The 27,930-nt window shown below is 38.7% G+C and overlaps 3 protein-coding genes across 3 annotated transcripts in view; all 3 read right to left on the reverse strand.

Annotated features, from left to right (window-relative positions):
• The window catches only part of LOC122826377 (chemokine-like protein TAFA-2), an 81,429-nt gene that overhangs the window by 40,193 nt on the left and 13,306 nt on the right, over positions 1–27,930 (reverse strand). The gene's annotated exons all lie outside the window — the stretch shown is intronic.
• LOC122826374 (fish-egg lectin-like) lies at positions 20,866–22,731 on the reverse strand. The gene is made up of 5 exons (XM_044108162.1): positions 22,319–22,731; positions 21,945–22,181; positions 21,646–21,857; positions 21,436–21,560; positions 20,866–21,350 (listed from the first exon to the last, which is right to left on the reverse strand). The coding sequence occupies exons 1-5, from the start codon at positions 22,371–22,373 to the stop codon at positions 21,209–21,211; spliced, it is 771 nt and encodes a 256-aa protein (XP_043964097.1). The 5' UTR covers positions 22,374–22,731; the 3' UTR covers positions 20,866–21,208.
• LOC122826376 (fish-egg lectin-like) lies at positions 24,163–25,985 on the reverse strand. The gene is made up of 5 exons (XM_044108164.1): positions 25,576–25,985; positions 25,202–25,438; positions 24,919–25,130; positions 24,709–24,833; positions 24,163–24,623 (listed from the first exon to the last, which is right to left on the reverse strand). Exons 1-5 carry the CDS (start codon positions 25,628–25,630, stop codon positions 24,485–24,487), a joined length of 768 nt encoding a protein of 255 aa, XP_043964099.1. The 5' UTR covers positions 25,631–25,985; the 3' UTR covers positions 24,163–24,484.

Raw genomic sequence — 27,930 nt, forward strand, 5'->3', positions numbered from 1 at the left:
ATCCTGATGAGATTAGTTGTGTTGTGTTTTGAAGTGGCTTCACAATACACAGATTTCAGCTAAATCTCTGATTCCGTGGCAAGTTTGAGAGGAGAAAAGGAACACGTTATGCTTCGAGGTAGAGCACCATTTATCATCATTACTGAGCAAACAGCCGATGCTTGAGTGGCGCACCTGTGTGGATAGCTCCCATCCTCCTCCCCTTACCTTTCATCCCCTATAAAACACCTACAGGTGCCGCTGACATGTTGGGTTTATCCCTGCGAAATATTAATGCGCCTATAATTGAGTTTAAATCTTGAGGAGAAAATATAAAACGCTTCCAAAACAAACCTCTTAGAGGAGCACGCCAATAAAAGGCGTCACTGCCGCAGCTGCTAATGCTAATAGAACGGGGTCTGTGCGAATTCAGCCGAGAGGATTGGAAACTGTATGAAGTAGAAGCAATAACGTTTTATGAGCAACAGCAAAAGTCATTCTTCTTCCCCATTTGCGTCCTCCTTGACTATAAATGTCTTCTTTAGTGACAGACTAAGCGAACTCAGCCTCGGTTGACTTCGTGCGGGACGTGTGATCGGAAACCCTAACAAACGTCCCACTTTGGATTAGCTTGAGCCGGTGAGTGTCGGGGAGAACGTGAAGAGTCGGCTGTCGGGCGCTTTGATGAGAGGGAAAGGTGAGGAGTGAGGTGTCACAAAAGGAGGGGGGGAAGCTATTTATAGGTGTCTAATGAAACGTCTCTGTGCCGCCCAGACAACAGCAGAGGAGCTGACAGGTGATTATGATACTCTTTAATTAGCTACCAAGCTCCAGTAAGTCTGTTAGCCAATTATCATCACTCAGGAACATTTGATCCCTTCCCGGCAGATTTGAGGCCACAGAGGCAAGAGAGAGAAAAAGAGGGTTATTAGGAATCCGCAAGATAAAAAGCTAAGGTAAAAAGGAAAATGTTAGCAGTGAGGAGAACGCGAGATGAAAACGTCAATGTCAAGATTCATTTATAGCAGTGAAACAATTGAACCACGAAGTGAGACATCACTAAAATCCAAAACGTTATGAAATTGATTAATAAAATCCTGCTATGAGGTAATTTAAAATAGTAAAAATATACTATTTTTACTATTACTAAGATGTCAATATGGACATAAGGTTCTTTTATATAGCATGGAGACTATTAAAAACCTAAAAGAAAAAAATACAGCCAATAAAACCAGAAAATTATTGAGAGCAAGCAACAAAGTTATATACTCCCACTTCCAGGTTTCTGTCAAAAGCTATGCAGCAGTATTATAGAACAGCTGCAGAAAATGAAAGGATGACTGATTGATACATTTATGTAAACAATCACTCAACCTTGAGTGATGCGTGAAAAAGTAAACTTATCTTCTCAGCAAAGTTATACACACAGGATTAAACGTATCTATTTTAGGAGTTAGTATATTCGAGTACTGTCAGCCATACCCTTACCACTGGAGGGGTATGTCACATCCTCTATCTCTGAAAATCTAAGGTAGAAAATATGCAGAAAACTCCCAAAATGGAGTTCTTTTGTTTGGAACCAAACTTCCATAAGCAGGAAACAAATCATTTCATAATCCCGGAGCCAAAAGTGACTGTTTTGGGGAGTGGCAGCAATCATTCATCGGTTTACATTAATAACTCACAGGCACAAAAAAGCAGATCATTGTCATGTTGTGTTCAGTTTCTTACAATCCTCTTAGGAAAATCGGTTTTGTTGCAGATAGGGATTTATTTATGTTTAATAGTTTGAAGATTTAAGGTTTTTAGGCTGTAAAATGTGGTTGTATTTGCGTTTTAAATATGAATGATAAAAGGTCTACCTCACAAAATGTATAATTTATATATATTAAAAAAAAAATAAGAAAAAACACTGCTGGAGCAAAAATATAAATCCTGTCTCCCACAGATTTTTTTTTAATTTGTCAGTCTTAAATGCTTCAGATTACTAAACAGATTTCAATATATTTTAAGATGTTTAAATACGACAACCAGTTTTCAATTATGACTTTATTTTATTATAAAGTCAGGGTCAAGTCACCCTGACTCGATGTGAAAAAGTAATTACCCAGCTAGCTGTGACACCATAAGTGGCAACAACTTCCATAAATCATTAGTGATGTCTGACACCTAGTTTCCTTCATCATTGTGGAGGAATTAAATGTGAATGGCCTGTTTAAGGTCCTCTCAGACTGGATTTGAGTTCAGACTTTGACTGTGCTGTAGGTAATTTGCCTGCAGTGTAACCATACGGTTGAATACAAACTGCAGGTGTTCACGTCGTAATGAGATACTTTCACAGGAAAATTGCATAAACTTTTAATGAAGTATGTACCTGTAAAACATGAATATGTACTGTAGGCTTAAAAAAAAAGAAAAACAGTATAGTAGCCAACCAGGAAGAGCAATCGATCGCTGTCAAACCACTAAAGTTATCTTCTTCTGTGTCAGAATTGAACAGCCTCAGAATTACTTTGTCACACACTTCCTCAGTCTCTTTTTCGCTGTCGCTCTCAATGTCACTTTGCTCTCGAGGCAAATTTGCCCTTGAGGGCATGATGTGTTCCTTTTTTATCTCAAGGAAATTTACAACCAAAAAAAGAAAATTCAATTCAATCATACGAACAGATTGAAAGTCATCATTTGAAAATTACTTTTTACTATTTACTTTATCCAAGCACTGCATGTGCCAGCTGCTCTGGTAGTATTTACACTTGTCCTCTCTCTGTAACACGATGACGGTCGCGAACGCACCTCGGATGACAAGCCTCACTGACATGAGGCATTAATCAACTGCTCCTCGCATCCTCTTATCTCTCACTTCTTCTTGTCAGCCTTGCAGCATGCCAGAGCAAAGGCAGAACTCCAGAGTTGGCTGTGATTTTTAAAGGCCAGCAGATACCAAAAGGTCGGGCCGGGAGGCTGAGGGGAAACAGTTGGGGTAAAGGTACATCAATTTAATTTCATAAATCAGTTAAGAAGAATGAGTAATAACTTTTTTTTTTTACGTCATGGAACAATTCGGCTCAAGTTATTTTAGTAAACGCTCCTTGTGAGGTTCATAATCCAAGTTAAGTGGCAGGCTAATTTATGGCATTAGAACACTTCCGTTGGGTCGTTTGAACGTTAGTGGTGCGGAGAGGCTGCTCTGCCTCAGTGGTCACATTCACTTGTACCCATCGTGATCGCTGGAGGTTTTCAAGGAGAAAGCGAGCGCAGGGTCACCCCGTATTTTTAACGTTTAAACCTCAGATAGAGGTTGAAGGTAAGACACGACTGCTGCGCTGGACGAAACTTACCCCCCAAACGGAATCAGTGGCGTGTTTCGCCTAATCTTCATCCTGTTTAGAACGGGAGTCAAGATTTAAATTGAACCAAAAGGCCCATGGAATGAGAAAATAGGTTCTCTACTGGAGTGCGAATTCATCAAACTGGACAAGAGACGAATCTGGTGCTATTAAAACGGCTCAATCAGGAGACAAAGAGACGGGAAGAAAATCAAAAGAGTCTCCGAAAGCCAAAGACGGACCCGCAAACAGAGACATCGAGGCCATTTTCTTAACAATACGAAGAGTGCCTCGCTAAGTCAACTTAATGCTGATGACCATTCAGGGTGTCAAAGGCCGGAACAAGTAATTAAAGGCAATAGAGGGGGGAAAAAACGGGGGATTAGTTGGAATTAATCTGCAACTTTTCCCATTTTCTGGCAGAAAAACGCTGAAATGGAAGGTTATGGAAATCTAGCAGAGCATAGCAGAACTAATGGGTTGGCAGTTTCCACCCCCCTCTACTCCCACTCCCACTCTCGCCCTCTGGAATGAGAAGGGACTAATGGATCCGGGGCCCTGGCTAAGATGGCTGAGCCAGATTCCATGTGGATTTAAGTGATTAAGAATACAGTGGGCCCTTTTGTCAGGGAAAATGTGATATACGGGAATGAATGCAGATATATGAAATTCTTCATTTAAAGCAGTCAGAGAGCAGTTCAGATCCCAGATTAGAAGGAACACTGTGTCATTTGAATGGAGAGAATGAGAAGCACAGGAGAGCAGAGGTCTGCAAATATTCACACAGGTGATCATGTACAACATCTAGCAAAAAAATATTCGCACCCCTTTAACTTCATTACAACTTTCAAAACGCTACATGGTTTTCAATGTTATTTTTAAAAGGTCTAAAAAGGGTCAGTACCAATGAGATTACCTGAAAGTGACGCTCCCCAGCACTCCAAAAAAAAAAAGATGAATTCTGCTTAACTCTGCAAAAGGAATCTTTAAACTGCAGATGTTGTCTGTATTTCTGTTGCTGACTTATTTTGTGCCCCAAGCCTTATCAGGTAGGTAGTTATAGACAATAACTGAGACTGCAAACTATTTGGTTATTATTTTTCTAATAATCAGGGATTGCACCAACTAGGTAACTTTGATCTAAATTGCGAATTTTATTAATAATTACACAGATCAATTATTTTTGGTTATTTATAGTCAAACCAAACCTATTGCTGCCCAACATGCGCTGCAAAAGAAAAGATAAAAAATCTGCAAATAGGTGAATTTTCCACCAAAAAAAAAAAAAAAAATCAACAAATACCACAGTGACCATTTGACTAGAACACCTTCTCCCACGTGGTTGATGAATATTATTCTATGTAAATATCAGATTAAAGAATGCTGAATAAAAAAGAAAAACGTATATATTTTTTGTCACTCCCCCCAAAAAACCTGCCGTCCTTCGTAGCTTTGTACCACTTTGAGTTGATCTATTGCAAAAAAATAAAATAAAAAATCCAAGTAAAGCACATTCAAATTAGTGACTAAAGATGTGAATTCTATCACGAGACACTACAGATGTAGATGTGTATAATGTAGAATTTCAAGAAAAAAATATTCTGGTTGTTTTTCAATGAGAAGAATTAACACAAGTTCTTGCACCGCCTCACTTTCATACAACAAGTTATCTCCTTCTGTTTAACTGAGTGAAATTATTAGCTGTCACAAGAAGTTTTGGGACATAAAGACAGCCATGATTTATGTCAGTAATTTAAATGAAATTTCCTCTGCTCTGGTAAAAGCTGATTATTGATTAATGGTGCTAATTAAGTCCGGGCCGCAGCACATCTCTGACTTACTCTATTATTATACTTTGGTGTAAAATGTGACAAGCTGTAGGAAAAGAGGGAGTTTAATAACACGAGCCATAACAGTATCGACCCTTATTATTGCTTTTAATATTATTGGATCATCATTTAACATTATGTTGGGTCTCGCATTGAGATATATTAGCAGATAATGTAATATTGGGATGTTATGTTATCTGAGAATTGATTGCCTGGGTGGACTTTATTGCATTTCCATGCCATGTAAAGACACAATTTATTACTTTCTGCCAAGTTATTACATAATCTATCACCAAGTGAAACACTAGAGGGCAGGCGTGCATGTGTGTGTATGTGTCGATCTGAAATATTGGAGAAATTAAATCTCCGCACATGTACCAAATATGAAGGCATGCATTACATCATTACAAAACTTCTAGAACTCCAGGTTGAGTGAAGGTGAGAGCTAAAAATACTATCCTGAGGTCAGAGAGGGGTTACTGAGAGGCTGCTTTTCAATCAGTATCTTATGTTCCATCTTTTAAGAGTAAAACTGAGGCGCATGTAAGGTGGTTAGATCAGCACAGGCCAAAGCTTTGGCCCAAAGGTCCAAATCTGATTTCTAGATGAAGGCCACAGCAATGTTTAGTAAATGTACTTAGAGCTAACAAGAAAAAGAAAAACAACATTTTACAGATGAAGTTGTTGGTCAGTGATCTTAAGCTGCTCTAATTTTTGACAGTAAAGCTTAATAATGAACTGAACGTAAAGTGCAACAAGACTAACATTAAAACACTGGAGGTAAAACTTTCAGACAGAACAGCAATGTGCCTGCAAATAACTTCCATACATGAGACCCTCTCTAAAACATCTAAAACTGCCTGTTTTAGTAGTTCTCATTGATAAACAGTCAAAACTGTCTTGCCACAGAAGCTAACTTCTACAGTGTACCATGTCTCTGTTGTTTGGGATACAGTCAATCAGGATTTGCTGCTCTACAAGCACCAGCTAACCAAGTAGCATTCTGCCTTCGAAAAAAATCTGTGGTTAGGTGAATTCTCCATGAATACTTTGGAGATACGTTTCACAGAAAAAAACTATCGAATAGGTGAATCCATGACTACTAAAGTGCAGACAGTCATGTGTCCACTGTAGGGTCACATACAGCTGCAAAAACAATTTCAGTAAATGGACAAAATGCTGCATATTTCCTGATGGTTAACATTCCATCACTCAGTGTGTGAAACTTTTTTTTGCCTGTATTCCTAACAGAAGTCAACACTTCTGTCCCTCAAGAGCTGTCTGAGCTGGTCTTCCAGAGTAGCAGGGTACACTGGGTGAGGATAATCACACAATGTACTCTGGAAGGTTTTTCAGTCAGAAAGGTGAGGCGTTGCTTGTTCTCAAACAAAGCTTAGGAGTGTGCCAGGTGTTGAAACTTGTTTTCACACATTAATATCAGAGATATTCAGAATGTGAGGACAAGTCAGCTCGTACTTTTTCACAGCAACAACTACTCTGCTGGAGATGAGTTCTCACAGCTGGAACTGTAGACAGAGGATGGTGGCACGATGCTAACATTTGTTGACAAAATCTTTGCACTTTGAGAGGAACACTTTGCACCTTTTTTTTTTTTTTTAGGTTTGTCGTACAATATCACAAACCAGACAAGAATAAAAATAGACATCTTACTTACAGTTCAACCATGGACTGAGGTTAAAACCCATCAATCTTTTAGTAGGTTTCGTGTGTAACTCATCCAGGCCTTTGAAAGAAAACCACAGAAAAACAATGCTACCGCACAACAAGATGGTGAGAGAAGATAAAAATGTCATTGTGGGGTTCCTTCTATTTGAGGAGTGACACACTTTCCACTTCAAATCTGAAGCACTGAATGAGATATTTTCAAACCCAGAAGATCCCTAAAATAAGTGACAGGATTTTAAAGATGCTGAGAAATTGTCCATAAGAAGTGTGGAGCAAAAGTTGCTGATGTTTGTGGTTTTGCCCCCCAAGAATATATCAGGAAACTTAAGAAAATGCACAACATGTGTAAAATGTATTTCAATGTCATCCGAATATAACATGAAATATATTCAGTATTATACTTTTAATTGATAGCCATTTTCACCTGGTACAATTAATAACTCTGACCAGTGATATGCCTTTAGTTATATTACAATTTTAATCCTCTGTATTTTCTACACTGGTTGATTTGACAATAAAACAGACTGTTACTAAAATGGCTAAAAAAAAATGACTACCTGTTATTGTAAAACTTTTTAACATAATAAGCTTTGGTTATTTTTTTTAGTTGTCCTTACAAATACCTTCCTAATAAATAAAAAAGAGTGGCTGACGTTTATTTTCCAATATGGTTTGATTAACTACACAAGCGTTGTAAATCATTCATTGATATAATTTGTGAACACCAAGGCTCTGTTTTGACCCCTTTTTTAGTGACATGTAGGCCCCCTGGGACAGATCGTTTTCTAATTTGGAAATATCCCCAAACATTTTTATGCAGACGACACTTAGCTGTACTGCTTCTTCAAAAAGTCTGAATTTTCAAGCTGTCTTAACCAACTAAGTGCCTTGGAGAAATTTAAATTTTATGCACATTGTGCATGAGAAAAGGTAGATAAAAATGGCAAAATTAGGAATGATGTGACCAATTTCACAAAAAAAGTTTTTAAGGTGGTTTTGACCAATCCGACAAAAAGTTAATGCACTAAACGTTGATGGAAGCACATCTGATGAATAAGCTTTGATGTAGTGAATGCTTCTTTACACAGGTGTCTGTGCCTTACCAGAGGCACAAAACATGGGAACATTTTCAAAGTTCTAACCTCTGAAAACTCCATTTTCCTGAGATGTTTGGTCCATCCTGTTTGGGAACCTCTACATCTAGTTTACTAAAGTCAACATCTGACAAAATTGCACTTTGCGTAGCCTGGTTGATTCGCTCCAAAAAACCTAGATGGAAATATGCCTAATTCACATGTTCTTTTTTGAAGCATTTTAAAACTTCGTCCAAAATTCAAATGACAATTGAAAACTTAGCTGGTTTGGAGAACAAAATTCCTTTTACCTGGGAACAAGTTGGACATTTGAACTCCAACACGAATCCAGACTTATAATTTAGAACAGGGGTGGGCAATCCTGGTCCTCGAGGGCCGGTGTCCTGCAAATCTTAGACGTCTCCCTGGTCCAACACACCTGAATCCAACACTCCTGAATCACCTCCCAAGTGCAGTCAGGTTCTCCAGAGTCCTGCTAGTGACCTCATTATTTGACTCAGGTGTGTTGAAGTAGAGACACATCTAAAAGTTGAAGGACACCGGCCCTCCAGGACCAGGAGTGCCCACCCCTGATTAGGAAATTATTTCAGCCAATCAATGACTAATCAATGACTGGACTAATTTAACCAACATCTAGATGCATTCTGATTCAAATTTGCTTTTCTTTAGCATCTTTTCAATGATTGCAGTAATCTTTTTAAGCATGTTTTGGTATTTTGATCTCTATTCCGTCTTTAAATCTAGATTTATAACTGTGAAATGTACTATTTAATCCAAATAAAATGTACTTGCAGACATGCAATATGATATGTAGGATGCGATAAAAGTCTTTGTGTTTGTCAGTGGGTGTCATTTGGATGGGGGGGAGAGTTAATTTAACAAGCAAATATAATTCAAAGTACCTCTTTTAGATACACCAGTCAGTGTTGTTGTGCCATAACAAACCCCCTCTCATTATAGGATCGATGAAAATATATAGCAGAGGGGTGGGACAAAATGCATGTGGTTTGAAAGCCCGACTCCGTAGAGCCACGACCGACTTCGACAGGTGCTGGCGGATAATTGGGCGCCGTGCCGACTAAAACCACAACGCTGCTGTCTCCCTACAGCTCATTACTATCACTCAGAAGTTCCCCTTTAAAAGCCTCCACAGCCTCATGACTCTACCCATTTGGCAAAGCGGTGACTGAAATCTTCTCAAACGCCGACATTAAAGGGCCTGTCACTCTCCGAGCTGCTGACATGTTGTTTGGACAGGTAAGTGATTGCACTCTGCATGGTATAAGCCTCGTAAGCATAAACGTTAAATACATATTCATCGGAAGGCTCACTCCTCTTTATGAGATGAGTAAACTGTACAAACTCATATTTGCCCCTGAGGTGAAAAAAATGCAAAGTTAAATCATTTTAGATTGGTTGCCATCAAATGTAAATGTTTTAGCATCCACGCCTTCATTACTTGTGGATAACTAGACTCGGGTAGGTGGGAAAGAAAGGATTCCATTGAGACGGGAAGTTTTGTAATGGAAAAAATGAGGCCACTGAATAAAGATGTTCACTATTTAAATTTTTTATTTTATCATATTAATCTAATTTTGTTCTAGAAAGTGATATTTCTGCATGTTAACATCAAAAATGAGCTTTCTTTCATTCACAAATAAAGGATGTAACCACAACTTAAATTTTTTTATGGAAAATGAGGTTAACATAACCAACCCCTATAGTTACACTTATCCCTATTGGTAAAAATACCTTAACTGAGGAAAGATTCGGTTTGATTGGGGACAAAAATGGCAACATTTGTTACATTTTCAGCTGGTATTGTTAGCTTTCAGACTGCACTGTCAGACAAACCAAACACTTTGAAAACCTTGCCTGTGGGTGTGCTGCACCAGAAACCGCAGAAGGAAACGACATTAAAACCTCTAAAGAAGACACTAAGCGCATTGTCTTCCTTCTTAAGTAAAAAAGTAAACCAGCATAGAGTGGAATCAAATTTTAACAGTTGCAGGATTTTTCTTTCCTGGTAATGTAACTAAAGACCAGCCATTTTTTGAGCCATTTTTCCCACTAACGCTAATGGGCAGGTGTTAGCTTCAGTTGTTTTTACCCAGAATTCCCTACACTTTAAATCTGCTTTTGGAGCGGTCTCAAGTAGTGTTGTAGTTAAGATCACCTAACCCGAGACCAAGACCGAGAGAGGTTGAGACTGAGTCAAGACCAAGACCATCGCCCAGTGCTGCATGACACAATATCATTATGAATTCAAACTCTTCATTCTGCTTTGCTTCCATCTCTGTGCTACGATCCACAGAGCTCTGTGCCATCCCTAGTCAGTTGCCCATATCAGAAACCACCACTGTCTGCACCACTAAACATAGCAATTAAGGCAATGCCCCAATGGCAAACAACACTGAACTATGAACACTGACCAAGGAGCAACAAGCAAGACGTAACCAGGCACAAGGAGCTCACCATGACTGTTCTCACTCTCCCTCTTGCCGCTTGAAGCCAGGCAGTACAGTGCTGTAATGTCTGCCACATGATAGGTGACGAAAACAATCAAAGAGCAACGAGCATGCTCGGCATGCTCTGACATTCTTAAATACATATTAATGTATCTAAATAAATAGGATAATGATAGTTACTGCAGTGTGCACAGGGCATTACAAGTACAAACACTGTCTGTTGAAAGACAACATATATATGTGTGTGTGTGTGTGTGTGTGTGTGTTACAACCATATAACCTGGTTGTAACCTATACAACCAGGTTACATTAGTAAAGAAGTGTTCTGAAGCAATAGCTCATTCATGAATGTCACAACACTATATTGTTGCAGACTTTGGTCACAGCGTTGTCCCATATACCTCCACACAATAAGTCAGCGCAATGAGTGGCAAGTTTTTTCATACAATTTGCCCCTGCACAGCTAGCTTTGCTAACATCACATAGCTTACCTTTCATTGAGCTTCTTTTCTAAGTGACGGTAAAAGTTAGACGTGGTCCACACTGTCTGTGAAAGCGAAGCGCTGCTGAATTTACATGTCGCCATCGGATTTCTGATGATTTATGTAGCGGCATTCTACTACTGACGATTCGACAAACATCTGCCCCTCAGTGAAAACCACTGCGCATTTCTTGGAGAGCCGCGTGCGCGTGAAAAGGGGAGGCGACGCGTGACAGCGATTACTGAAACACGTAATTAGTAAGTCACATTATTGCTTGGATTTTAATCAGTATGTATTGCATAGATGTTAACAAATAAACTGGACAATATGCTGGCAATTTAGTGATAATTTTACAGTTGTGGTCTTGACTGGACTTGAAATAAAAGTCCTCAAGACTGAAACCAAATGCAATTGAGACCAAGATGACCATGAAAAAGTGGTACTACAATACTAGTCTCCAGTCCACTTGGCGTTCACATATGCATTCGAACTGCATCAGAGTTAACCTCAAACAGACGGAGATCTAGATTTTTAGGTGGACCAGAGTTCACTTTTTTTGGTTCACATCAAAGTTTGACTTTGCATTCACTCCTACCCAAATGAAACAGACTTTCCCGCCAAACGAACTGGAGTTGGATTAAAGTGGACTGAATAGAACTGGTGTGAATGCACCTTAACACACTTCTTGTAACCAGCTTCCAGTCTCCAACATTGGTCTGAGGAAAGGTTGCAAAAAAAGTTAATATGTTAAACGGATGGAAACACATTTGTTGAATACTTTCTGACGTAGTGAACATTTACCTCACATGACTGATTAAGTATTTCAGTGAATCATTAGAATTTCATTTCTTTGTCTACTTCTCTTAACAGTTTGTAACGTCTTCGAGAATAGTTGACATTTACAACAATTACAACTTGCCCTATAGCAACACATTCCCGAAAACCTCTCTCCATTTTTCGTAGATTTGTGCTCTGCGCTAGTTTATCACCTCTACTTCCTGTTTGATACAGCCAGGAGTAGTGTCAACATCTGAAAAAATTACACCTTCACTCCAAACCAGCAGATGGAAACAATTTTCCTAATTTTCTTTTCTTTTTTTTTTCTTCATTTTTGCAAATTCCAAGAAATTTGCTCAAAATCTGAATGACAATTTGATGAAAATATAGCTAATAAAAGCAAAGAAACTAGTGTAGAAACTAAATATTCCTAACAGTTCAACGGATGTGCTGAGTTTGTGCCTGCAGTTAGAAACTCTTTCAACGTCCTCATTTGATTGATTGTGTGATGAAGGGTTTCAAAAGGGATTTCACTTAAGATTTTCGTTGCTACGCTGCACAAAATCACACAGTCAAAAATCGGAGCAACATTCTTGTCAGAAACTTCCCTTTACTGACAGCCGTCTCAGGAGGCACCTGCAACATCTGGCTGTACATCAACAGATCCAGAGACCAGAGCTCTGTGGACTCTGTAATCTGGAGGCTTGCCATTACTCATTTTTTGGCATGACAGCATACTTGGAAGCAGGTGTAACTCCAGTTCTCTCAGATTTTTTTTTCCCTTCTTTCTTTCTGTCTCTCTCTCTCTCTCCCACCAGTGCGTTGCAGCCTGACGTTCAGCCAGAGTGGATAGAGATCTACGGAGGCAGGGACGTGATGTAGCGTTTATTCATCGCCGCCTCCGCTGCTGCCTGTTCTTCATCACAAATTCAGTTTATTCCTTTCAGATTAAAAGAAAGGCGGCTGATGTAAGAAAGCCGGATCACAGACAGAGGAGAACGCTCTAGCATGTGGCATTTAATTTTACGCTGCGGCTTTGCAGCAGATTTAGCAGATTAAGGCATGCGGCAGAATACTTTTAATTTAATAGGAGAAAAGGAAATTAAAGAAAAATGTTACCATTGTGGGACACACAAAGGAAAGCAAGGAAGGTAAATCTTGCCTCATGTAGAAGTGTGGACCAGTGCAGCAACCTTATTGTTGGAACCAAATGGACTATGTTGTCATTGTCCAACATTGACAAAAATGTTTATGTTTCAGTCCAGTTACAATTACCCAAAAGGATTTCTGTTTGATAAATGCAAAAACAATGCAAAAACGTACATAAACTAAGAGTCTGGACGAGCACAGGTGAAAATAATGTTAACTTGTGGATGACCATATTACCATGGCAATACCAAATCTGGAAACAGTCTAAATAAAGTTTTTTGATGGTCAGACAATGAATCAAATATTTAAAACCATAGCTTTGCTCTGTGTTTTCTTGCATTTTCTTAACCTTTTAGAGGTGCTGGTTGCAGCTCTTATCAAGTTTTTTTCAGTTTGAAAGAACCACAACCAGGGGTGGAAATAAAGTGGAATGCAAGTCCTTAAAAATACTTTAGAAACTTTCAAAAACATTTTTTCGATCTTTGTTTTTGTCATAAAACATCTAATTGATTTAAATTAGTCTATCCTTAGATCTGTAATCAAAACCTTACTGCACACAGGTCCTGGTGTTTGTCTCCAATCTCTCTGGTCAACTTCAGTCTTTGATTCTCCAAATGATGCTTAATGATTCTTGCTTTATGTATTCCCAAGTTTTAGATTTACATCCTATTTAATCATTGTATTATCCTGGGGTTGTGTCGCTCATGATGGCACCATGTTGCAGTAGTTCTGTTATGATTCTTCTTTCTGCAGACTTGCTGATAATGTTTTGTTGAGACAGTGGATCCTTGGACTATTGCTCCCTCTGATTTTGGACACTATGCAACTGGGAGATTTTTGCTCCTACTTTTTTACTTTCAGACAGGTGTTTGGATGCGTATCCATGGCAGCAAGGTATTTTGTTGACAACTTGTGGAGTCGTTCAGGAGACGTTACCATGCAATATCATTTCTGCTGCCTGGATACTGAGCAGAGTTTCTTCCTTTTCTACAATTCTTTGAAGATATGACTGACGACAACATTCAGTTTCCCTTTGGGACAAATAAAGTATTTTTGAACTCAATTGAACGTCTGATGGGAACCGCACCTCTATGATGGAACACTATCACACTGAATGGTTGCTAACTCCAAAGTTGCATGCTAATAGCCGCATAATTGGGGTAAGCTAATTCAAATTTGGCAAATTCAGCTATTAGCTCTAATCATAGATGTAACTCAGATCCATGAACTGAAGATGAAGTACTTTTGCTAAATTTAACTCTGATTGACCCCAATTAACAAAATATCAACTTTGACAGAAGTTATTTGTCGACACCAGACTTCTTGCAGTCTTGTTTCCCATTGGTGGGTGGAGCAGGTCAATGAAACCACCTCATTGGTTAGTGAACTCGTACAGTTTGGAGGTTTATAACCAGCATTTTCTTTCGTCTCGGTGCTTTTAGACATACTTTTAATGTGGTCAAATTTAGTTACTATGGCAACAGTGCCTTTCTGAGGCTGGCCCCCATATTGGTGTCCGCTGTATATCTTCCAATACCTGCAATTATTAGCAACTTGTTACAAACCTGCTCTTTTGATGCAGAATTTATTCAGCGTAGGGGGAAAAAGGAGAAAGAAAATCAAAGCAGCGTTCTGTGCTTTAAGCCTTTCAGTAAACACAACCTTATTTGTGCTTCTGAGAAAATATTGCCATCCTAAAAACCAACATGTTTTATTTCCTTCTGCCTCGTCTCCCTGGCTCTCTCCCGCTCGCCTCTCTCCGGCTGTCGCCTGCTATAATGTAAATGAGGCTCTCAGCCCTGAGCCTATGATGATGTCAGCCCCCTCCTTAGTCTCTGGTCTCATTAAAAGCCTAGTGTTGCTGACATTTACCCAGCTACAGTGTTGACTGGCTCTTCACGCGGGCCAAACGGGTCAAAACAATACACGGTGTTAGCATCAACAGTCCAAATCCTCCATGAATGGGAGGCTGCGGGAGCCTGGGATGTTTGCTAAAAACACACACACACACACGTCAGAAAACATCTTTTAAAAAGGCCTGCAAAGTTCTCCTGGTTTCAGTTTGAAAGTATGCAGATCAGGACGGATTTATGGCAAATATTTCTACTGAGGTCTGCCTTCTGATATGGAGCCCATAAGAACTGCAGACTGGATGGATGCTAGAATGGATGGATGTAAAGATAGATAAGAGATAGATGCAAAGATGGGTGGATGACAGATGGATGTAAAGATGCATCCATGTATCTTTACATCCATGGATGTATTGTTGAAAATGTGTTGGTACAACCTAAAGAGAATTGTGAATAAAGGCTGGAAATCCTAATTGTTCTATGCTTTTTTTTTTCTTTTTTCCTTCTTACCCAGAACTAAAAACAAATAAATAAGTAAATCATGTTTAATATTTTATCCAGACTGTGTAGAAAACATGTAAAAATGTAAGACAGACATCAAACATTGTGAATTTTGGTCGACAAAGTGAAGCATTGCCATTCCCAGCGCGTCCTGTCCTTGGTGTGTTGTTAATGTTTGCGCTGATTTCAGCATGACAAGGTCCTGACCACTTCACTACTTTAAATTCTGAATAACAGCAAACATCCCCCACGTCCCTTTTTTTTTCTCTCCCTTCTTATCTGTACATATGCATAAAAATGCCGTTATTGTCAAGGTTGTTTTACAGAGTTCTACCTCCCAGGCCGGTCACAGATAATGTCAGCACGCTGTCATTGCAGTTTGAAAATGCTTTGATTTCAGTTAACAGCAGCCATCTCGCCAGCCCCACAGTAACAGAGAAATGGCTTTGTGAGTTTGAAATTAATAGGGCGGCTATAGATATTTCCTGACCTGACGTCCTCCTGGGACCCGGCAGCTCTGTTTTTCTGCGGTCCTCTTATCCTGTTACCGATGCCTGACTCTGTGTAACCCTTATCTCTGAGCGCGCTACATGGCCCGATAGGGCTCTGTGTGTATGCAATTAAAACAGCTTATTTGACAGATAAGTGGGGGCCCGCGGTCAGATTGAAAGCCACAGCCTGCCACTATCAGGTCTTTAGGTTACAGCTCCCGGGTTAAATGGCCCCGGGATGCAAAGTGAGCCAAATGAGGCACACAGTTCAATAAAAGGAGTCCATAGGAAAGAAGACTTTGCACATAAAATACCTCGTATGTTTTTTTTCTACACCTTTTTGAGGACCAAATTCTAGACTTTTTTTTTTTAAGGCTCCAATTTTCCAACTTCTCAGCCCATTTACACTGGACACCCAGTATTCCAAATTCAAATTCAAAAATACTTTATTGAACCCAAAGGGAAATTAAATGTTGTTTTTGTTGTAGATCATTAATTCAGATTCTTCAAAAATTTAGTGCAGGTGGCGATGGTTGTTGGCAGGAAAGAGCTCTTGTAGCGATCAGTATTGCAGCGAATCTGAAGAAGCCTCTGACTGAAGATCCTCTGTTTTCCCAAGACAGTCTCGTGAAGAGGATGGTCAGGGTTGTCCATAATTTCTTTGATTTTATGGTTTTATTTCAGCTGGCTGCAAATAGATAAAATTTGCAAATACTTAAGACTTTAATACCAGCCTATTTTAGTAGTTCAAACACAAAGTACACATCTTAGCAAATGCTAACATCTACACCTCGGCAACTGAGACCTGTTGGAATGATGAACTCACTAGAAGAAAAACAAATTAGGAAACAAAATGGAAAACTTCGTCTTCAAGAGACGAAATGGTAAAAAATGCTTTAGGTTTTAAATTTGTATTTAAATTCTATTTTATTTTATTTTTAAATCCATTAAATAATGTCAAGAGAGCCCATCCTGTCAAAGATGATCTCTTTTAAGCAATCAGCTGTATTAGCCAATCATCATGTAGTATTCACGACGTCAAGGACCGTTTGCTCTGTTTGCTTTGTTTTGGAAGCTTCCAGTGTTTGCTAAGCAGACGTTTGTTGTTGTTGTGGCCGTTCACACTTCCAAATAAAAGCAACCTGTATGTGTTGGACGTGCAACATTCAGTATGATAAAGTAAGTGTATTAGCTAAAATGAGCAAATATGCTAATGTAAGCATAAATACTTTCAGTAGCATGTGGGGTATCATTAGAATGTTTACTCTCATTTACTTACTCCATTAAGTATACTAAACATGGCTAGTAAGTCTGAAAAATATGTAATAGCTTATTTAAGCTAAAAGGCTAATGCTAATGAACTGCCTTGCACAGCAAGGCAGTTCCCTAACCTGAGAGACAAAGATAATGCAGAATGATATCATTGCACCGCCTGCAGCGGTGCACTATCCAGAGGGGCATATTGAGGCTTTTATTTTGAAATTTGCAGTAAGCTTCACATTAAATGCCCACACTAATCCAATGTGTAAGAGTGCTTTGGATAAACCAGTCACATAAAGCCAAAAAGAGAAATTACATAATGTAAAAATTGCCTAGGCTTTTATTTTGTAATTTTTGTTAAGCTTCATTTGAAAGGGTCAAAGTCATCCCATGTGTAACAGTCATTGGATTAAATCAGTCATATGAAGCTCAAAAAAGGAATTACCTGATGTAAAAATTTTCAAGGGCTTTTATTTGGAAATTTTCAGTAAGCTTCATTTCAAAGGGCCAAACTCATCCCATGTGTAACAGTGACAGGGTTAAATGAGTTATATACAGCCCATAGCAGCAAGTTGTTGTAAAGGCCAGCTCAGTCCTCCTCTGTTTTAACTGAGTCTTCCAACATAGTTCAAACTACAGTGATGCGTTTTTGTAGTCCTAAGCAGCTCTCCCTGCTCTGGGTTCCGTTGCTATGGTAAATAATCCTCTCTGCCAGCTGTGAGTGAGACATCCAGGGGGAGACAATTCTCTGTTTGAGCCAACCAGTTTGACTAAAAAAAGCATTGCAAACAACTCTTTCCCGTTCGGGAACCGTAATACATATTCGAAAACCGTTTGAAGCGTATGAGAGGGCTATTTGTTGTCACCGATAGTCCCACGATTCATATCTCTGCCTCACTCACAGTATTAACAGCGATGATATAAAGAAGGTGTGTGCCAAGGTCTGAATTTTTTCAGAAATACATGGAAGTGAATCAGTGAGATCTGTCTGCTACCCTGGCGCATGACTTTGCTCTGAAGCACCTTGACAGAAAACCGTAAGCACTAGATAATTTTTTAAAACATTTGACCGGAGCAGGCACACGTATCAATGTCATGACCGAGTTTGATACCAATCATGCAATATTTGTGAGCGTGAGGGCGAGTTAAAAAATTATTTGGGGTCAAAATGTCACTCTGAATTTCACTCTGGCGGAGCGGCATTTACACTCTGATTTTTCCAAAAATCAAAAACTTTGGGCCGTTTAGAAAGAAGTTGTGGACAAACCATAATTCATATCGACGTGCTGTCTTCACTTTAAAAGAGATCACGGACATATCTACAAAATGAAGTTTGAATGGCGTTTCTACATGAAGAAATGTTCTTCAGGTGATAGAAGGCCAACTTTGTTTTTGATTTTGTAAACATAATAACTTCAGTTTTGTTTTTGTTCAGCTGGAGAACGTTTTGACACATCCACACATTTATCTGTTCTAAGCATTTATTCACTGATTGGATGGATTCAGAGTCACCTGGTGACATCGTAATGTAGAGCTGTGTGTCATCTGCATAGTTATGGTAGCTAATCTTATTTCCTGTTATAATTTGAGATGGTGGGAGCATATAAATATTGAATATTTCTTGGTTGTGGGAAGAAGAAATATTGTTGCAAAAGCTAAGTAATGCTTTGTCTGGGAGTTCTAAGGAAGAGCAAAATGCAACATTGCTGCCATGCAAAGCAATGGCAGGAACCTATTGTTATGCACCTATTACCGTTAATGCGCCTCAAACCGCTGAATGGACCCCTACAAAAGTGGTATCAAAACGTGCTGCTTGATCACAGCATTGGACCTATTACTTCTGGTGGGATTCTGAGTTAATATGGCGATAAAAAAAAAGCAAAAAAAAACGCTTTTAGCCATTGTTGTATATGGAGACAGATTGGATGAGTCATCACAGCTGCCAGTTCATGACTGACAATTAAATACCATAGCAACGGAACGATCAGCACGAACAGCTCAGACAGTCCGTCTGGTGGGTGACTCGTGATTGGTTGAGAGAGAAGAGGCCGGAGGAAGAAGGACAGCACACCGTGAAGGTAGAGAATGGAGGGTGTGACGGTAGAGAATGGAGGGTGTGATGAGCGGACAAGAAGTGAAGAAAACACTCAAAGGAGTTAAAAACTGGACAAAAGTACAAATTCGGGAGACGTTGGAAGAGCTTGGTCGCCACGAGAGGGACGGGACCAGAGGAGCTAGAGGAGTTTTGACCTAAGCTAAGTGAGCTAGCCGCTTCAGCACCACGTGTTCAGCTGCGTTCAACAGAGGACCAGTGAATTGCAACGCTCTCCATGTTTTCCTAAGGGATTTCAACTCATTGTTTTTTGTAACAGGCGTGCAACGTTTTCACTCTCCTGGAGGTCGTGAGTAACAAACTGACTGGGTTACATTTTGTTTAGAACAGGATATTGATATAATTGGACATTTCTTGTTTTGTCCTAGTTCTGAGAAAAAAAGGGTGGCCATTAATATTTAATTTATCCTGCCTTAGATGCTTCTGACTTTCCACACACTAATGACTACTATTTAGCAAAGCTTAGGTAATTTGCTAGCATTAGCCTGTTAGCTTAAGTAAGCTACTAGCTATATTTCTGACTTATTAACCATGCTTAGTATGCTGAAAGGAGTAAGTAAAGTACAGAAAACATGCAAGTCATGCCCCGCATGCTACTGACAGCATTCACCCTAACATGAGCATTTTGACTATTTTTAGCTGATACACTTACTTTATCATACTGAATGGCGCAAATCCATGTTAGTGAACATTGCTTGTAACTTTCCACACACTATTGACTACTATTTAGCTAAGCTTAGGCAGTTCATTAGCATTAGTCTTTTAGGTTAAATAAGCTATTAGCTATATTTCTGACTTATTTGCCATGTTTAGTATGCTGAAATGAGTAAGTAAAGTACGGGCAACATGCAAGTCATGCCCCACATGCTACTGACAGCATTCACGCCAACATTAGCATTTTGGCTAATTTTAGCTCATACACTCATTTTAACACGCTGAAAGGTGCAAGTCCGTGTCTCAGGTTAGGGAACTGCCTTGCAAAACAAGCCAGTTCATTAGCATTAGCCTTTTAACTTAAATAAGCTATTACCTATATTTCTGACTTATTAGCCATGTTTAGTATACTGAATGGAGTAAGTTAATCATGGACAACATCCTAGTGATGCCCCTGATGCTACTGACAGCCATAGTAATGAGTTTGAGGCATCTGAAGGGTTTTTAATAAGTTTTCTTAAATTGTAAGAACCATTTTATGTTTAAAGAGTTATTAAAAACATAGCAAAGTGACCTATTGGTTCAGGGTTTTGTTTAGCGTGTGGCACTTTCTTGAAACAATGTTCTCAGACACACACAGAGAGAATTGTTTTTCCTTCATGTTGGTGTCTGTAAGTTGCAGTACAGCTCCAGATGAAATTCTGCTTCTCTGTCCTGAAAACCTTGTGATTGAATGACTTGTATATCCAAAGAATGGCTGACACAACTGGCTTTGTCAGTATTTCAGAGGAATTTAGCTTGTTGGCAGGTATAGGTTGCACTTATTTATTTCATTGCACTTCCTTATTCCTTCAGAACCATGTTTTTGAAAGATTTGATTTTACAAAGGGAACTGACCTACATACACAGGTAGTAGTAAACTAGTTACTCTTATATTTACCTGAGTAACATTTTGAGAGGAAAAATGTACATTAGTAGTTTTACTAGACTGTATGTTTTACTCTTTTACTGGTAAAATTTTAAGATACTCTATCCACTGCAAGTAATTGAAGGAAAAGCAAAAAAAATGCATGATACAGACATAACTACTGCTGAAGTTATAGTGAGATCTAGCACTTTGAGAGAGAGAAGCAGAGGCACAGAGAGAGAATTGTTTTTTCTTCTTTTAAACAAACCAGTCTTAAAGAATAATTGCAATCAAACACATTCTGTTGATCAGTGGAAGAGTTTATTGTTTCCTTAAAATCACAATTTAATGTTTGACATTTAAAGATGAAAGATTGAAGGCCAAACAAGAAAACCTCCAACCTAACTGCTGTATGTCATTTGAAAAAGTATTCCTTTAAACTTTCCTTTTATTTCCTGCATTCTTGGAATCATCTATAGCATAATCATTTAACAATAACTTCTATCCCCACCTTGATTTTTAACCCCTTTCATGATTAATCTGGAGATTGTTCTAGATCCTCTACTGATAAAGCACACATGGGATTAACCCAAAGGAGTCAACAGAAGGAACAGAATGTGTGAAGTGAAAACTTCCAGCTGATTACTTGATGCAGTTCAGAATGACACCAGCATCAGTCAGAAGCCACAGACGTCCCAGGTCATAGGTCACGTGTTTGATGGTCACACAAAAGGAGATCTGTCTCCAACCTGTGCCCTGTGGAACTGCTTCAGTGATACCGATTCTGGAAAGAGAAAGATGCTTATTTGGAATTTTTCGAGTCTCTTAAATCTGTCTGCACTTGCAACTCAAATCTATTGAGAAGTTACCTTTCATAGACATTTCCAGGTTGATTTACAACAAAGACCCTTCCATCACTCCCAACTTCTGCTTTTACAGCAGCTCCATCTATTTTATTCCAGCCACTGATGCCGCAGTTATCTGGTGAGACTTTCTATTAAAGTAAACAGTAAAGACGGTGACTAGTGAATGAGAGTTATATCAGGAGTTACAACAAGAGATGTAAGACAAAAGATTACCGTAAAGAAGATGTCTTGACCTGAGTTCACTCCCCAACATCCGAGTGGACCACAGCTGAAATACATCAATGCCCCAGGAATGGTGTTCCACTTCAAGACGGTCTCTTTCTCAGTGGCAGAGGCAGTGCTGGCGTTCAGGCAATGGATGCTGTTTTGGCTGGTAACACCAACTACCTGACGTTGTCCAGCATCCACCTGGATTAACGATAAACCTGAAGAGACAAACAGCATCACTAAACAATTAAACACTTTGAACCAGGGCCAACCTGTAAAATCTGGCGCTGAAACATAAAACTCACCACGAGTAGGAAAGAAATCACCAGCTGCAAATTTATAGACTGTGTTGTCTTGGTCGACTCCCCAGACACCTGCAAGTCCCACTGAGACATACTTGAGAGGAACAGAGCCCAGTTTGGACCAAGTTGAATCACTCAAGATGAAGGCATTGGAGTTTCTATCAGTCATCACAACCATTCCGTTGCCAGCATCAACCTGGGTTGCAGCAAGGTGCTCAGGAGCAATAGTGCAGATCCAACCTGTAGAGAAGAACCACACAAAATAAATGAAATAAACACCCATAGAACACTATTTCATCGTACAATTACAAATTGGAATGTATTTGTAAGATGTCTGGTAACGACACTTATGAATTGAAAATATGAAGAGAACTCACCATGACATCTGGTAAAGTAATTCAGCAAAACCAAGAAAGTTGTGAGAGTTTTCATGTTGGCGTCTGTAAGTTGCTGTGCAGCTCCAGATGAAATTCTGCTTCTTTCTCCTGAAACTCCTGTGATTGAGGGACTTATATATCCATGGAATGGCGTGACAAAACTGGCTTTCTAAGTATTTGAGAGGAATTTAACTTGTTGGCGGGAATTAGCTGCACTTCCTTATGTCATTGTACCTCGTTATTCCAAGAAATGGCTGACAGTACTGTCTTTGTAAGTATTTCAGAGAAATTTAGCTTGTTGGCGGGAATTAGCTGCACTTCCTTATTTCATTGCACTTCCTTATTGCTTCAGAACCATGTTTGTAAATTTTGGTAACCAGTTACCAGATTCAGAGAATAATGTGTTGTAAAAAGACAAAAATAGAATATGTTGCTTTAACATGTGACATCAACTTTTGCAGTAATTAATGAAATTATTTCAAGAAAAAAAATTGAATGAAAAACTTAAATTGTTATCTCATAAAATGCAAAATCAATACACAATGTTGACAAATATGAATAAAGAAATCTAACTTACATTAATTACTTCTATAGTGAAAATGAGTGTTAAACTAAGCATTAAGTTTATGTTCTTATACTTTACTACTTACTAGATTTATTTGTTATTTCTACCAACTTGTAAAATGGCTTCCAGTAAATGATTTTGCTTGGACAGTTATTAACAAATTAAGACTTAATTTATTTTAAAAATCACTATCAACCAAGTTTGTGACAGCCTCCATAATAATTTGAATTAAATATTGTCAAGTGTATAATGCAGCCACAAAGGGGATATTGTGTCTTTTTCTGATGGTCTCAAGTCCTGATAAATGCAGATGTTTGTGTCAGAAAGGACATCCGGCATTAAACATTTGCTAAATCTAACATGCGAGTCAATAACATGATCTCGATACTGGATCTGCCCTTGGTGCCGGTGACCAACATGGTACCAGACAGTGGAAATTTGGAAATCTAGAGAGTTAGTTAATGATGAGCCATAATGCAGAGGAGTGAGGTGGACAGATTCTGTGTTTAGGTGGAAAGGTAGCAATTATTACATATTAGGGAGGTCTGAGGATTGAAATGCATGTACTCATTACTTTAGTTATTCTTTTAATCCAGTTGATTCCTTCAAGTCAGTGCTACATGGTGCTAGCAGTTGAGGAACAACTACATGGTGCTGACAGAGTTTTAGCTGATTCAAAGCAAACTAGCTTTGATTCTTATTGTGACAGAAAGCAAGATTGTTAGAATAAGACTTGCTGTTTTTACATGGTTGCCTTGTTTGATGGTAAAACATCAAAAAGATTTGATTTTCCAAATGGAACTGACCTACAGTACCGGCCAAACGTTTGGACACACTTTCTAAATGAATTCAATGAGAAGGTGTGTCCAAACTTTTGGTCTGTACTGTAGATACATAAGTAGTAGTAAACTAGTTACTCTTATATTTACCTGAGTAACTTTTTGAGGGGGGAAATGTACTTTAGTAGTTTTACTAGACTGTATGTTTTAATCTTTTATTAGTAAACTTTTAAGACTCTATTCACTGCAAGTAATTGAAGAAAAAGCAAAAAATGCATGAGATATAGATAGCTGTAGTTTAAGCTATTGTGATATCTTTTGTTTAAGAACAAGCTTTTTTATTCTTATGCTCCTTTCTACTTGCTTTACTTTTTAGGACTGGAAGTAACATAGCACTTTGAGAGAGAGAAGCAGAGACACAAAGAGAGAATTGTTTTTCCTTTTAAACAAACCAGTCTTAAAGAATAATTGCAATCAAACACATTCTGTTGATCAGTGGAAGAGTTTATTGTTTCCTTAAAATCACAATTTAATGTTTTACATTTAAAGATTGAAGGCCAAACAAGAAAACCTCCAACCTAACTGCTGTATGTCATTTGGAAAAGTATTCCTTTAAATTTTCCTTTTATTTCCTGCATTCTTGGAATCATCTATAGCATAATCATTTAACAATTACTTCTATCCCCACCCTGATTTTTAACCCCTTTCATGATTAATCTGGAGATTGTTCTAGATCCTCTACTGATAAAGCACACATGGGATTAACCCAAAGAAGTCATCAGAAGGAACAGAATGTGTGAAGTGAAAACTTCCAGCTGGCTTCTAGATGCAGTTCAGAATGACACCAGCATCAGTCAGAAGCCACAGACGTCCCAGGTCATAGGTCACGTGTTTGATGTTCACACAAAAGGAGATCTGTCTCCAACCTGTGCCCTGGGGAGCTGCTTCAGTGATACCGATTCTGGAAAGAGAAAGATGCTTATTTGGAATTGTTCAAGTATCTTAAATCTGTCTGCACTTGCAACTCAAATTTATTGAGAGGTTACCTTTCATAGACAGTTCCAGATTGATTTACAACAAAGACCCTTCCATCACTCCCAACTTTTGCTTTTACAGCAGCTCCGTCTACTAGACTCCAGCTACTGAGGCCACAGGTACCTGGTGAGACTTTCTATTAAAGTAAACAGTAAAAACGGTGATTAGTGAATGAGAGTTATATCAGGAGTTACAACAAGAGATGTAAGATAAAAGTTTACCCCAAAGAAAATCTTTTGAACAGAGTTCACTCCCCAACATCCGAGTGGTCCACAGCTGATGTACGTCAATGCCCCAGTAATGGTGTTCCACTTCAAGACGCCCTCTTTCTCAATGGAAGAGGCAGTGCTGGCGTTCAGGCAATGGATGCTGTATTGGCTGGTAACTCCAACTACTTGACCTTCTCCAGCATCCACCTGGATTAACGATGAACCTGAAGAGACAAACAGCATCACTGAAGGATTAAACACTTTGAACCAGGGCCAACCTGTAAAATCTACTCACCAGCTGTCGGAAAGAAATCACCAGCTGCAAATTTATAGACTGTGTTGTCACGGCCGACTCCCCAGACACCTGCAAGTCCCACTGAGACATGCTTGAGAGGAACAGAGCTCAGTTTGGACCAAGTTGAATCACTCAAGAAGAAGGCGTTGGAGTTTCTATCAGTCATCACAACCATTCCGTTGCCAGCATCAACCTGGGTTGCAGCAAGGTGCTCAGGAGCAATAGTGCAGATCCACCCTGTAGAGAAGAACCACACAAAATAAATGAAATAAACACCCATAGAACACTATTTCATCGTACAATTACAAATTGGAATGTATTTGTAAGGTGTCTGGTAACGACACTTATGAATTGAAAATATGAAGAGAACTCACCATGACATCTGGTAAAGTAATTCAGCAAAACCAAGAAAGTTGCAAGAGCCTTCATGTTGGCGTCTATAAGTTGCTGTGCAGCTCCAGATGAAATTCTGCTTCTTTGTTCTCAAACTCTTGTGATTGAGGAACTTATATATCCAAGGTATGGCGTAACAACACTGGGTTGGAAGAAGGTCAGAGGAGTTTAGCTTGTTGGCGGCTATTGGTTGCACTTCCTTATTTCACTGCTCTTCCTTAGTCCAAGCAATGGCTGATAAAACTGACTTTGTAAGTATTTCAGAGAAATTTAGCTTGTTGGCAAGTATTGGTTGCACTTCCTTATTGCTTCAGAACCATGCTTGTGAATTTTGGTAACCAGGTACCAGATTCAGAGAATAATGTGTTGTAAAAAGACAAAAATATGTTGCTTTAATATGTGACATCAAGTTTTGTAGTAATTAATGAAATTATTGCAAGAATAAATATTTCATGAAAAACTTAAATTGTTATCTCATAAAATGAAGAATCAATACACAATGTTGACAAATATGAATAAAGAAATCTAACTTAAATTAATGACTTCTATAGTGAAAATGAGTGTTAAACTAAGCATTAAGTTTATGTTCTTATACTTTACTACTTACTAGATTTATTTGTTATTTCTACCAACTTGTAGAATGGCTTCCAGTAAATGATTTTGCTTGGATAGTTTTTAACAAATTAAAACTCAATTCATTAAAAAAATCACTCTCAACCAAGTTTATGACAGCCTCCATAATAATTTGAATTAAATATTGTCAAGTGTATAATGCAGCCACAAAGGGGATATTGTGTCTTTTTCTGATGGTCTCAAGTCCTGATAAATGCAGATGTTTGTGTCAGAAAGGACATCCAGCATTAAACATTCGCTAAATCTAACATGCGAGTCAAGAACATGATCTCGATACTGGATCTGCCCTTGGTGCCGGTGACCAACATGGTACCTGTGGAAATTTGGAAAGCTAGAGAGTTAGTTAATGATGAGCCATAATGCAGAGGAGTGAGGTGGACAGATTATGTGTTTAGGTGGAAAGGTAGCAATTATTACATATTAGGGAGGTCTGAGGATTGAAATACATGTGCTCATTACTTAAGTTATTTTTTTAATCCAGTTGATTCCTTCAAATCAGTGCTACATGGTGTTAGCAGTTGAGGAACCACTACATGGTGCTGACAGAGTTTTAGCTGATTCAAAGCAAACTGGCTTTGATTCTTATTGTGACAGAAAGCAAGTCTGTTAGAATAAAACTTGCTGTTTTTACATGCTTTTACATGCTTGTTTGATGCTAAAACATCAAAAAAAGATTTGATTTTCCAAATGGAACTGACCTACAGTACAGGCCAAACGTTTGGACACACTTTCTAATTGAATTCAATGAGAAGGTGTGTCCAAACTTTTGGTCTGTATTGTAGATACATAAGTAGTAGTAAACTAGTTACTCTGTTACATTTACCTGAGTAACTTTTTGAGGGGGGAAAATGTACTCTAGTAGTTTTACTAGACTTTATGTTTTAATCTTTTATTAGTAAAATTTTAAGAGACTCTATCAACTGCAAGTAATTGAAGAAAAAGCAAAAAATGCATTAGATACAGATGCATTCACGCTAACATGAGCATTTTGACTATTTTTAGCTGATACACTTACTTTATCATACTGAATGGCGCAAGTCCATGTTAGTGAAGAAAACACTCAAAGGAGTTAAAAACTGGACAAAAGTACAAATTCGGGAGACGTTGGAAGAGCTTGGTCGCCACGAGAGGGACGGGACCAGAGGAGCTAGAGGAGTTTTGACCTAAGCTAAGTGAGCTAGCCGCTTCAGCACCACGTGTTCAGCTGCGTTCAACAGAGGACCAGTGAATTGCAACGCTCTCCATGTTTTCCTAAGGGATTTCAACTCATTGTTTTTTGTAACAGGCGTGCAACGTTTTCACTCTCCTGGAGGTCGTGAGTAACAAACTGACTGGGTTACATTTTGTTTAGAACAGGATATTGATATAATTGGACATTTCTTGTTTTGTCCTAGTTCTGAGAAAAAAAGGGTAGCCATTACTATTTAATTTATCCTGCCTTAGATGCTTCTGACTTTCCACACACTAATGACCACTATTTAGCAAAGCTTAGGTAATTTGCTAGCATTAGCCTGTTAGCTTAAGTAAGCTATTAGCTATATTTCTGACTTATTAACCATGCTTAGTATGCTGAAAGGAGTAAGTAAAGTACAGAAAACATGCAAGTCATGCCCCGCATGCTACTGACAGCATTCACGCTAACATGAGCATTTTGACTATTTTTAGCTGATACACTTACTTTATCATACTGAATGGCGCAAATC

The sequence above is a fragment of the Gambusia affinis genome, linkage group LG23 (genome assembly GCF_019740435.1).
Source record: "Gambusia affinis linkage group LG23, SWU_Gaff_1.0, whole genome shotgun sequence".
NCBI classification, from domain to species: domain Eukaryota; kingdom Metazoa; phylum Chordata; class Actinopteri; order Cyprinodontiformes; family Poeciliidae; genus Gambusia; species Gambusia affinis.